General features: G+C 38.4%; 1 protein-coding gene across 7 annotated transcripts in view; it reads right to left on the minus strand.

The window, feature by feature from the left end:
* The window catches only part of NSD1 (nuclear receptor binding SET domain protein 1), a 137,019-nt gene that overhangs the window by 15,909 nt on the left and 107,111 nt on the right, over window positions 1–13,999 (minus strand). For all 7 annotated transcript variants that reach the window (XM_060008300.2, XM_060008299.2, XM_060008296.2 and 4 more), the window contains 5 exons: window positions 11,430–11,586; window positions 9,880–10,085; window positions 6,829–6,941; window positions 2,239–2,508; window positions 269–385 (listed from right to left, as the gene is read on the minus strand). In XM_060008300.2, the coding sequence (XP_059864283.1) occupies window positions 269–385; window positions 2,239–2,508; window positions 6,829–6,941; window positions 9,880–10,085; window positions 11,430–11,586 (863 nt within the window). The remainder of the gene's footprint in view (window positions 1–268; window positions 386–2,238; window positions 2,509–6,828; window positions 6,942–9,879; window positions 10,086–11,429; window positions 11,587–13,999) is intronic.

Raw genomic sequence — 13,999 nt, forward strand, 5'->3', positions numbered from 1 at the left:
ATCTTATAGGAAAAACACTAAAAGACATAATCACTTACATTGGACACTGAAAAATAATGCTAAAAGCAGCTGTATTGCCTTTTGCCATGGATGTACAGCTAGAAATGAGCAACCTTACCTAACTCCAGGACCCTGATCAAGCAATCCCTATGAATATGGGGGAAAGACACTGTTTTGGACAGTGTATGACATGCCTATGAACACTATAGCTGGGACAACACTAATTCACAATCTTATAACAGTGGAAATAACACTTTTCATTACTTACTTTGTCTAAAGTGAGCATATAGAAATTAGTGATATCGTGTTCTTGGGCATAACGGATTCGAGCTCTGCACTCTTCTTCATCTATTAGCTCACCCACATATTCATTGACAAATTCACCCTGCAACAAGAAATAGCTCTTCACTTAAGTGACAAAAAGCATAACTGTGTTCACAGGTATACCTTATTTTAAAAAATTAATGAAAACAACAGATTCTCCAAAGCAATTCATGCACATTTAACTAGTCACTTTAACAAAGGTTTATTCAAGAAACCACATAATATAAATATGATACTTCAACTATTTGAAAATATGAACCATCTCCCCACTCCTACCACAGCCAACAGCAGAAAACTTGGGATACACCTTAAGATCAACCAAAATAAAAGTAAGTAAACTAAAGCTCCACTATAATGGTGATATGGATAGTTGATCCCTTTACCTGTCCAAGAACCTAAAAGTCAATTTCGCTAAACTATCCTCTTTTTCCTTGGAGCATGCCCTGCCTACTGCCCTTCCACCACATTTCACATCACTGTCCTCCTGACTCACTATACAATAGTCATACTGGCTTTCTCTCATGCTGTTCCCTCTACCTGAAATGCTTGAACACTCAACCAGCCTAAGCCAACAATTACTTATGTTTCAAGCCTCAATTTAAAACATTCTCAGGGGGCTTCCCTGGTGGCGCAGTGGTTGAGAGTCCACTTGCTGATGCTGGGGACACGGGTTCGTACCCCGGTCCGGGAAGATCCCACGTGCCATGGAGCGGCTGGGCCCGTGAGCCATGGCCACTGAGCCTGCAAGTCCGGAGCCTGTGCTCCGCAGCGGGAGAGGCCACAATAGTGAGAGGCCCACGTACCGCTAAAAAAAAAAAAAAAAAAAAAAAAAAACCACATTCTCAGGGACTTCCCTGGTGGTGCAGTGGTTAAGACTCCACACTCCCAATGCAGGGGGCCCGGGTTCGATCCCTGGTCAGGGAACTAGATCCCACATGCATGCCGCAACTAAGAGTTCACATGCCACAACTAAGAAGCCCATGTGACACAACTAAGGAGCCCTTGAGCTGCAACTAAGGAGCCTGCCTGCTGCAACTAAGCGCAACAACAACAACAACAACAACAAAAAAATTAAAATTCTCAGAGACAAGCTAGTTTCAGGCCCTTTGCCACATGCCTCCAGAACCCTTTGTGTTTCCACATTGGGTGATTACTTGTTCAATGTCTCTCCGCATCTAGAATGTAAACTGTATGAAAGCATGGACCATGTCTCTCTTACTGAGCACTGCATCACACAGCAACATGCCTGACACACAGACAATATATAATGGTTACTTAGCAAATGACTAAAATAGACCACCCCATATTCACTTCCTTTCCTAGAAACAAACTTCAATAAAATTCTTCAGAAGGTATAACCAGAGTAAGGTTTATTCTATTAAAATGTCAAATATAATTTATTCTACTCAAAGACTGTACAATACCATCTATTTATTAGAAACCTGCAGGTCCTTCCAAGTTTCAAGTTGAAGATGTTACTGCATTTTCATTAGAGAAGACCTAATCCTCTTCTCCTGCATGTTCCATGAACCCAAACCTATTTTTCTCTCAGTAAAAATAGATTTTATTTTATTAGTTGGTGATTAACACCACTGTATCATGCTCTCACTATCCTAACTACAGGTTCCAGGATTTCCGCAAACGAGCAAACAAGTATCTCTATGAATTTCCCTCATTTTTATCATTCTCATACATAGTGAACATGATCAATACTTGAACTTTAGAAATAAAGGAGACCATCTATTTTCAAGCCTCTAATTTCTGGAAGGATTGGCAAGATATAAAAATAAGGTTAATCCTCACACAATATTATTTTCCTCCATGATCAATTTTCTCATATTCATCAAGAACAATTACTCATATTAAGCAACTGCAAAGAAAAAAAATCTGAAAATTAAGAATAGGTTTCTTCACCTTTTTGATATCTGTTTTTGTCCGGAGACCCCAGCCCCTCTGTAATGTGCGAAAAATTTCAACCTCTGGATACTGGCGCTTAGTAAAGCACTGGTTTTGGCAGCGCCCTCCAGCAGGACATACTGTGGGGTGACACTCATAGAGCAGCATGCGGTTGATGCACTCGGAGTCTATCCCACAGGGGTTCTCATCAGTAGCTTTACAGTTGCAACGGGGAATTTCAGACAAGTCTGCAGTGAAGATCTGTACCCTGCCAATAGGACGGTTCACCTGGAGTAGAAACACATACTATAGTATAGCAGGCAAGTCAACACAAGACAATTTAGGACCTATGAAAGGCATATTTCTTTCCTTTAAAGTCACATGCCACATTTTACATGATTTTGAATTATCAAGATTTAGCAGAATTATTCACAATAACTTAAATGTGGCAACAACACAAGTGTCCACCGACGAATGAATAAGCAAAATGTGGTAAAAATAATATAATCTCATTCAGCCTAAAAAGGAAGGAAATTTTGACACACGATATACAACATGGATGAACCCGGAGGATATTATGTTAAATGAAATAAGCCAGTCAAAACAGACAAATACTGATTCTACTTAGATACAAAGAGACAGAAAGTAGAATAATAGTTGCCAGGGGCTGAGAGGAGGGGAAAATGGGAAGCTACTGTTTACTGGGGTATAGATTTCAGTTTTACAAAATGTAGAGTTCTAGAGATGGATGGTGGCAACGGTTGCAAAACATTACAAATGCATTTAATACCACTGAACTGTATACTTAAATATGGTTAAGATCAAAAATTTTATGTTATCTGTATTTTACCACAATCAAAAAACTGGAGGAGGGCTTCCCTGGTGGCGCAGTGGTTGAAAGTTCGCCTGCTGATGCAGGGGACACGGGTTCGTGCCCTGGTCTGGGAAGATCCCACATGCCGTGGAGCAGCTAGGCCCGTGAGCCAGGGTCGCTGAGCCTGTGTGTCCGGGGCCTGTGCTCCGCAACAGGAGAGGCCACAACAGTGAGAGGCCCGCGTAGAGCAAAAAAACAAAAACCAAAAAAAAAAACCTGGAGGAAATAAAGATTTAGGCAATTTGACATAAAAATAAAGCCTCACTTGATACGCAAAATGTAAATACCACAAATTTAAAAAATTCATCTCTTAAAAAAAATCATAATTTCAAGGCTGGTAAGCCAAGTAAATTGTAAAATGAGTTTCTGCTATTGCCACATGGTGGCGCCACTTTAGCTGCTACATTAAAAAAAAAAATCACCATTCTCAACTGATATTTAACATGAAAAGGTCTCTGAGCAATCAGAGTCCTGTTTGTGAAGATGTATTTTAATATTGACTATCATAACTTGAAATCTTTTTAATAGACTATAGCAATGTCACCCAGGCATTCATTTTTAGTGGTGCTAGTACTGAAAACCACCGTGAAAATCCAGTGTGGTAAAACATAGAGGCCAAACAATTTCTGTGATTCTGAAGCCATTAGAATTTTCACAAATACTAACAACAATGTGGAGAAAAAAAAAAAGGATGTTCCACAACAGAGATGGATTTGTGCACTATAAGAATGGTCTCCCCTAATTGGGGAGGGAGGGAGAGGGGGAGAGAGAGAGGGAGAGAGAAGGAGGGAAGGAGGGAGGGAGGGAGGGAGGGAGGGAGGGAGTATGTGGGGGGCACTGGGGAGTGGGAGTTTGGGGTTAGCAGATGCAAACTATTATGTATAGAGTGGATAATAACAAGGTCCTACTGTATAGCACAGGGAACTGTATTCAATATCCTGAGATAAAACCATAATTAAAAAGAATATATATATATGTGTATAACTGACTCATTTTGCTGTATGGCAGAAATTAACACAACATTGTAAATCAACTATACTTCAATAAAATAAAATAAAAACGAGTCTCCCCTACTTGATATTATTTCAGTGGGAACAGTCAAACCACGAGTCTTCAAAAACCCATCCTATACATAAAATTTGACTCCTCAGGAACTGCATGATTTTGACAAGTCACTTTTACTTGCAAGACTGTTGTGGGGAATAATCTGTTTGTAGAAGTATACTGCCCTCAAACGTTCTCCAGAACAACTTAAAATGACGTAAGTCTCACTGCCAGATCTCTTCCCAGCTTCTTTAAAATACTGATAAACAGTATTAACTTGTTAATGGAGGAACACCCTCACCATATGCAACTGGAAGTCACAAACCTACTGAGTAAGGCAAATTCTAAGGCATAAACAACGGCTGAGCTCAATCACCTGAGACTACAGGTCCTACATAAGGCATCTGAATATTCACCTCTGATTCAAGGTGAATACCTTTACCTGACTGACACACTGGCATCCAAAAAAAGTTTCATCCTACTCCTTTTCTCTCTATAAAGGTATGTTTCAATCATTCCTCCTTGACATATGATCTAACCTGTTATTAATCCCAAATAAGTTTCTTGCCTAACACAACATAAAGCAAAAACAAAACCCCACACATGGTTAAGTTAAGAACAACACAGATATGTAATTGTAGTATTTACACTTGCTCTAGATCAGGGATTGACAAACTTTTTCTGTAAAGGGCCAGACAGTAAGTATTTTATCTTTTGCAAGCCATAGATCTCTGGTGCATGTTGCTCAACTCTGCCACTATAGCTCGAAAGCAGCAATAGACAATATGTAAATGAATAAGCATAGCTGTGTGTCAATAAAGCTTTAATTATGGACACTAATATTTAAATTTTATAAAATCTTCATGTGTCAGGAAATAGTCTGTAAAAAACAAATTTTCCCAACCATACATAGTAGGCCAGATTTGGCCCATGGACCATAGTTTGCCAACCCCTATTCTAAATCTTTTTCCTGGAAATACGTTTTTGTTTTAAAGGTGGAGGAAAGAAGTTGGTGTCTAAATTCTGTGATTAGATCATGTATGGGACGTTAGTTGGTTTCTCAATATACAGGTTCAATACGGTTGACGGGCTACTCTGAAGGGCCTAACTTCTGCTATATGTGACATCTACGACTGTGGAAACAAATTACTTTCCCTTTTTCTGAGGATGAACTACACCTCAGTGTTATGTCTCCATGCACAGTAACTCCATTTAACTCTCAGTTTTACCATCAGGGTCCATTTAGACCCAATTTTAGGTTTTGTTTTGTTTTGTTTTTTTCCCAACAGTTTTAACTATTCGTAAGGATTGATATTTTATATTTTATGACACTTTCTCAGAGGTCTTTCAAAAAATCAAGAAGAAACTTTACTTATTAAAAAAACTCATTCTATATTGCAACTACTAGGCAGGTCCATTAGACTTTTATAAATCTAATCTTTATTATGGAGTTTTAGTGTTCTTACTTTTCCTATATCTCATAATTCTTTACTAATTCATCATCACTCTTTGTTACTCATCAATGATTGCCAACTATGCTAAAAAAGAAAAAAATAATAAGTGGAATGACAGAATCATAAAAACATGATGCAACAGTGAAACAGTCACAGTTTAGTTTCTGCACTGCATTACCCAAAGTACTACATCTTCTCTCCAGAAAGTATAAAAGACTGGAGATAACATCTTTCAGTCTACTTTTAGTAGGGTTGCTAGATTTAGCAAGTAAAAATCCAGGATACCCAACTGAATTTGAATTTCAGATAAAAAACAAATTGATTTTTAGTTTAAGTACGTCCCATGGAATACTTGGGACATACTTAACACACTAGACTCTAAAAATTGATCTCTAAGTGAAAATCTCAGACTTCAGAAACTCGAAAAAAAAAATCAATGAGTACACAAATAATGCTTCTCTAATGACAAAAAATATATATATATATGGTCTTCCCAACCAGGAATGACATCATCACAAATATCTTGCAACAAGAACTTGGGCAATCTCATTTTGTTAATAGAGCTTATAGTATTCTTTCATGTGGTCTGATATTTGAGCACCAAAACTAACTTGATTAAAAGGTTTTTAAAAACGAGGTTTCAGTAAATACTTACTAAAATTCCTAATAAGTTTTTTCCTCACTATTCCTTTATTTTTACTTCTGTGAAGTATTTATAAAAATGACTTAACAATATAAAGGGTCTACTGGACCCAGATGAGAAATGATGATGACTGTTTTACCAGGTACACTAGCATCAGGTACACTTAACATGTATTCTTGTGACCTTGGGAATCCTAGTCACACTGGCCACCTAAAATATCTTTACTATTAGCCATTACGAGAAGACTTACCATGTGTATTATTCACACTATCTCAGGGCCATTTATCATTTTTTATCAAGGCTCTTTTTTCCCTTTCAAACCACAAGGTTCGTTGACTGTGAACAGAATCTATTCCAATCCACTTTATGAAAAGACTTTCGAAAGCAACAGGAACAACACTGTATCAACACACAACTAATTTTATAAAGTGCACACAATGTGCTAGAAATGGTGCTCTGGCACTTTTTTCTTATCTTCTTTCAAGCTCATACCTCTACCTAAAAGCAACTGTGCTTGCGCTTCCAGTTCTCCTCATGAACAGAGCGGGAAGCAGGCAAGCTATTACAGGGTCTCTCCTGAGGTCTTTTCTCACCTTTATATGTTTATAAGGCGGTGGCTTCTTGTCATTCTTTCGATCTTCCTGCAGCTGTCTTAGCTCTTTTTGGGCCTTTAACTCCTCAAACCTTGCTGCAGCTTCCTGAAGAGCTAAGAAAACATATAGCACAGTCACTTAATCTCTGGGTAGTGTTACTTATTTCGCTTTTTCCCCCTTTTAAATTGGAGAAAATTCACGTTTTAGACAAAAATCTAAGACATATATATGATTTCTATTTTCTAGTAAGTTACAGTCCCCAGAGTGTTCATATATGGCATTAAAATAAAACATAATCCATCATTAAATGGCACTATACAGACTACCAGTGTCAGAGGAAAACTTAAAACAAAAAACAAAGCTAAATAATTTGAAAAAGCCCACATATAACATCTCCTAACAACAACTAGACTGCATCTGCTCAGCAAAGTCACTGCCTTTAAGCCTTTTTCCTCAGTTTTGAGTTTTCTGCTTCCACAAATAATGTGCCTCCTAGGTGTCCAGGTAACATGCTGTGTTCCTTTGGAAGAAATTAAAATTAGAAGTTTTCCTTTCCTTCTTCCCTATTGTCTGGAGCACCTATCCTACTCTTCTCCTAAAGCTCATTCTGTAAATATCAGTTATTAGCCTAATACAAAGATAGATCTTTGCAGCTAATCTGCATACAAGTCCTGAACTTTCATATGTTTAAAAGATTGTAGTGTCTGAAAAGTCTGAAAAAAATCTTAATCTCATTCTTCTCCGCTTAAAACAAAATTTTAATTCATTATTCTTGACTCAGGTTAAAAACTCTTTAAAGAATTCCAAATTTTCCCACTTTCCTCTCTGTAGTTTTCCCCAAGCTGTGCCAGTTCTTTAAAGAAAATCTCCCCTCTAATCCACACCCCTTTCTCCATTTCCTTGTCACCATCTAGCAGACTTGATGTTGCCTGGAGTTGTTCCCTCCTTCATTCATCCTATTATTCAGCACGTCCTACCTAGTTTATCTACTTAATGTCTATCTAGTACCCATCATCCTCTCGACTCCATGCGCTATTCTCTGTGACAGTCTCATTATCTCTGCCTGAAATTACTAAAAACAGCCATCTCGCTGACATTCCTGGCTACAACCTCTCACTTTCTACGGTCCTGACATTCTAGTCAGACTGAGATTTCTAAAATCTGCTCTGACCATGTAACTTAGCCACCTTTTCAGTAAAGCAGTCCAGTGTTCCCCCAACCCCGTGCTTAAACCACAGCAAATACTTGGAGGTCACTAACTCATCACGTTCGACTCAATGTGTGCTTTCACATAGGCTGTCTTTTTGTTACAACATTTAAGTTGTTAACTTCCTCACAGTCAGTGTAGGGGTTAAGAGTTTGGATTCTGGAGCCCAACTATACTAGAGTTTGAAACCTTTCTCTATGACTTACTGGCACTGGAACCTTGTGCAACAAATTTAACCTTTTTTTTTTTTTTGGCCACGCCACGCAGCTTTCGGGATCTTAGTTTCCTGACTAGGGACTGAACCCGGGCCCTGGCAGTGAAAGCACGGAGTCCTAACCACTGGACCACCAGGGAATTCCCCAAATTTAATTTTTATGTGCCTCAATTTCCTCACCTATGAGATAAAGATAATGGCATCTAACTTATAGGGTTGCTGCAAAGACTTAAAGCAGAAAACACACTTTGAACGGGGCCTGGCAATCAACAACTGGCAACCGTTATTATAGTTCTTCTTCAAAGTATCACTTAAGAAAGAAGCCATCCATGACTTCCAAACCTTGATCCCCAGCACTGTTTTGCTTCCTCTTGGTCTGCTCCCACAGCATACCATGCACACTTCTGCCACAGCACTCTCGAAGAATGGCATTTTGACTACCTGTATCTGTGTCCAATTCCCCCACAAAACTGTGTGTTCCTTGAAGGCAGAGGCCAGCCTAAGGTCAAGGTACAGAAAGAGCAGAATTGCAGAGCTTCAGCAGGCTCAGACTTGCGATATTGCCTACACTCCACTTTCGTCCCCAGCCTTGACGGTGGCCAGCTCTGTGCAAAGATGTTGGTCATTTGGTCCCTGACCATCTGAGACTATAAGACTCAAGACCCAAACTCCTGTAGTATTAGTACTGATAGTGCCTATCTGCACAGAAAGCACACTGTCAACAGGTAAGTGAGGACCCCTGAAATAACATGAGGGCAACAAAACCTCTGTTGAACTTTTTTCTTATGGACATCATTCTCATTCCCCATCCAGGAAGTTTCACCTGCTTAGAATTTTATGGCACCTCACCAGGAAGTTTCACTTGCTTAAAATCCCCTCTTCACCTCACCATGCAAACAAAATCTTATACTTCAGTGTCCAAATATATTCAAATAACAAGAGATACCTGTATTGCCTTTCAAAGAACAGCTAAAGGAAGAAGCTAATTATCATTGATGGGATACCAACTATATGCCCTTCAGGATGATTTTTGTATTATCTCATTGAATTCTCAAAGCAACCCTTACTCGTTATATTGGCAGAGAGAATGCTGTCAACCCCTCCTGGCCTCAAATACCCCCTCTCTCCTTCACTGTTAGGCCAGCTTACAAAAACCTCTTTGATTAGAACATTTATGCGCCTTTACCATCTTACGTTGCTCTATAATTTTGGGTGAATTTTATTTCTTCTCAACAAACTAAACAAACAAACAAACACCTCCTTGGAACAAATGTGGCTCTGCTAGATATTCTTGCCCTTGCCTTGCAAACTGTAGTGTTTATTCTACAAAACAGTTTCAAAGTTCTGGTACCTACCTGATGAGACACTGACAAAACAGAATTGGTAAGATAAGGAACTTCCCTTAAGGAAATTCTAGTTAAGTAAAGGTTAGGTTCAAAACTAATGAACTACATGGGTCAACTTCTCTGTAAAATCCTGTAGCCACAGCCACATACTGCCCCGGAAGGCAGAACATAGCTGCTAACAGAGCATATATGAATTCTAAAACATACAATTCTAACAGAGAGCAGATACGTGGGCAACAGAGGTCTGTGTTGGCCTGAGAAACAAAAAGGATAGATAAAGTTACCTTTTTTATATGTACCGTCCACTCCTTTGCCCATCTTATCCTTGCTGCTCACATCCCCCTCCATGTAGGGAAAGACTCGGGCCTGGTGAGTCCACAGATAGTCATTAGACCCAAAGAAGAGCACAGGGAACTCGCCCACATCATGTCTCATCTTGTCAATATTGGAAGGTACAGCTCGAGGATGGCAGATCTCAGCTGGCCACCACCTGGGAAAGGTGAAAAGAAGGAAGGAAACCTCTAGAAGGCTGCAAGGAATGAAAAAGAATCCTACTTTTGGGACAGGAATAAGGAAAAGCAATGTCTCTCTAACCCACATTAATGTCCGACCCAGAGCATTCTTACAATCTAACTAGAGAAGAAACAAGCAGTATGTGCCAAAAGGCTGAAGATGCCCACCCTCACGCACATGCTCAAATATACACACACACACTCCCTTAGACCGTTGTTCTACTTCAAGGAATCTATAAAAGGAAATAATTAGAGATATGAACAAAACTTTATGACTATAATGTCCATTGAAGTATTATCTGTAAGAATGAAAACCTGGAAAAATTTTAAATGTTCAACAGTTAAGGGAACGACAGATGCTATACAATGAGATACAAATTGGCCTTTGAGAAGGAAACTACTACAACGACTTTTAGGAAGACAATTTGGCATTAGCTATTAAAGCTGGAAACCCTGACCCTGCTATTCTATCCTGAGAATGGCCTAGAGAAGCTCCCATGCATGTACACCATGAAACATTGATAAAATATTGATAGTCCAAACGTGAATGTGAGAATGGATAAATAACTACACCACACTGTATGACTATATAAAGGAACACTGTAGAAAAGTGAAGTACGAATGAGCTAGAGCACTGCACTAACCATAATATATCTCAGGAGTGTAACAGTGAATGAAAAAAGCAAGCTGCAGGAAAATACAGCAACAATTCCTTTATATAAAGATCTAAAACATACAGAACAAAACACACATGTGGTAAACCTATATAACCAGGCAAAGAAATAAAAAACATAAAATGCAGTACAAGGTGCCAGTAAAGTACTATTTTTTTTAACTGGGAGGTACATACACAAGTGTTTCTTTAAAATCAAGCACGTTATAATATTTTTTGTACATTCCATATCCAATAAAAATAATTTTAAAAAGAAAAAGCAAGAAACAAAACTGGGTACAAAGAACGATAAGGCTAATTAATTATGTTGAAGGTGCATGTATTGGTGTGTCTGCAAGTAAATATGCCAAAATGTTAGCGATGTCTCTTCCTTGTTTGTGAGATTATGGGTTTGTTTTAATTTATAAAGTTCCTACAGAGGATATATATTATTCCTATAATTGCAAAGCATAAAACAAAGTCTTTTTCTTCTATAATGGATATTCCTATAATTGCAAAACATAAAGCAAAGTTTTTTTCTTCTATAATGGAAAATTAATGGGGGAGGGGGTGAACCTTGTTTAATCAGACCATTTTTTAAAAAAAGTTAAGCACAAGAAACAGAGGCTGGTAAAAGAACTAAGTGCCAGTCTCCTTCATGCTTACTTACCTGTATCGTCCAACTTTTACCCAGACAATTTCCCTGTAATGTGGCTTTTTGCCTGCCTTACAGTCATTGCAATACCAGTTTCCTTCAGGGATATCAATGTTCAGGCATTCACGATGAAAAGCAGCAGGGCAAGAATCACAGCACAGAAGGCTGCCTCCTGTGGGAATCAAAAAATCTGGCACTAGCATCACAAGGCTGCATATAACGACCCAGCTGAAACAGCTCTTGCTCAGCTCCTAACCAATTATTTATCTCCCAGCCAAGGGCTTAGTAATTTAATTATTCAGAAAGACTTTTCTGCAAGAGTATTCCTTCTCCAATGTACTTGAACCACACCCCCGGGGGTCTGTCAGATTTTACCCTTATTGGCAAAATTAGGTTAGGGCAATGAGGGCAGAAGTAAACCTCTAAAAGTCATATATGTACACACACACACACCCCACACACACGTCTTCCTCTTCATTAAGAGACAACACACTATAAAGAGAATATTAATGATACACAATGCCAGAGTATAAAGAGCACAAGCTTTAACTGATGTCAGACTGGAGCTCTAAGATCATATGACTTTGGGGAATTCTCTTTCTTTGCTGAGTTTTAATTTCTTCAGTGGTAAGGTATTTTCTACAATGAACAATAAATAATCACACCTGTTTGAGAACTAAATAAGTTAAATAAATTGCCTAGTAGTGTCTGACACGTAAGTAGTCTCCACAAGGCCAGTTTCTTCCCTCTTTTTAAATTACATTTTAATCTTTTTTGTTTGGCACTCTCACAACACCTAAAGGCCCTCTGCAGAATAACATTTATAAATGCATAAACATAATACACAAAAGAACATAGATTATATTAAAATGATCAGAATGTTAGAACGAGAGATTAGAGTTATATATGTTTCCTTGTAATGCACAAATAAGAAGACGTAGCAGTAGTAATGACTGGAAACAAGACTTCAAGATATGTACAACAAAATTCACTGGTGACAAAAATCACAGGTACTAATGTTCTTTGTAGCCTAAACTTCAGTTAGGTATAAGATCTACCCTCTCCATCCAAGTTTTCGGATACCAGATTAATTACATATATTGCAGTGATGATGAATTTCCACTTCTTAAAAGATTTTTACCCAAAGTGCCTCACTTTACATATCTGAATCTGAAATCCTCATGGTTGCAGATAATAAAGAATTTCAGGTAAAGAGGTTTCACATTTAAGGAATACAATAAATGCCTTATTTATCTTATGCCAGAAATGAGCATGCTTCAAACATGCTAGACTCAAGCACGTAATTCCAAGTTTCATCCTGAAGAGACAGTGAGGGATAAAGTCATAAGCAAGGTATATACTCATGTCTATCTTCTTGGTTTCACTGTGCTTCTCTTTCCTCATAAAAACCTATGAAAAACTTAATTTTCATCCTTAAACGATTTCTACCGTGCCTTTTCTTTTTCTCAATAATCGAGAGCAGGCTCTTAAAACAAGCTTTGCGGTGTTTGTTTTGTTGGGGACAGGGATGTGCTTTTGAGACCCAACTCCTGCTTCAACTAGAGAAGCTCTCCTTTTACCTGTGTTGTACGCTGGAGATTGTACACCTCAGATTCAGAGTGAGGTTTCATTTGGGAAGAAGGTCTGTTGCTACAAGTTCCAAGAACTTGTTTACTCAATACATATAGCCTGTACTCTATGCTTTCAAAGTCATATTTTGCTATTCTTGTGCATTTTGTGGATGAGGTAAACAATCTTTGCATGGGACACAGAGTGACACACAGTCACATAAGTGACTGCCCCAGTAATGGGATACCTTCTACAACATTCCTCTCGATGCTTAGTTATCTGCTGAGTTCAAAATTTGATTAATAACAATTTGCCAACTACATGGCCTTGGTAGAAAAATCTTCCTTTTACTAAGCTGACATTCATGACAACTAAAACTATGTCATGTACAATAAGGCATTTGAATTAGGCCTTCAAAGAAGGCATGAAAAGAAATCTGGACAGAAGAATAACCAGTGAAGAACAGTCAATGGTGGCAAGCACAACAATTTTGCAGGGAAGGACATAATGGGATGAGCTAAGGGAGAATATGAAGAAAGAAATTGACAGGATTAGTCTGGGTGATGAGTGGGAGGCAGGCAGGAGGGTCTGTCTGGTAGGAGTAAAGGAAACATATAGGAGAAAGACAGGAAGACGAAAAGAGGGAAAACCACATGAACCATCATAAGAAACCAAAAGATGAAAAGGTGATATTTGGTAGAAGACAGTAAGAGAAAATAGAGTTTAAACATATTGTTGAATTCTAAGAAATGATTATTTCCAATTTAGCGATTTACCATACTATTACCATAACACTCTGATAACCACCTTCGGTTTTCTCCTATACATGAACAAACAAAATGTCCCAAGACTCTACTCTTTCCTTGTCTTCTAACAGCAAGATGATCCTAGATAGTGGGATCAACAGTTCTTAGGCTTTTTGGCCTCACGAACACTTTATAGTTTTGAAAAATAAGGAGATTCCCAGAGAGCTTTTGGTTTTTTTTGTTTTGTTTTGCGGTACGCGGGCCTCTCAC

This window comes from Delphinus delphis, chromosome 3, assembly GCF_949987515.2.
Source record: "Delphinus delphis chromosome 3, mDelDel1.2, whole genome shotgun sequence".
Lineage (NCBI taxonomy): Eukaryota > Metazoa > Chordata > Mammalia > Artiodactyla > Delphinidae > Delphinus > Delphinus delphis.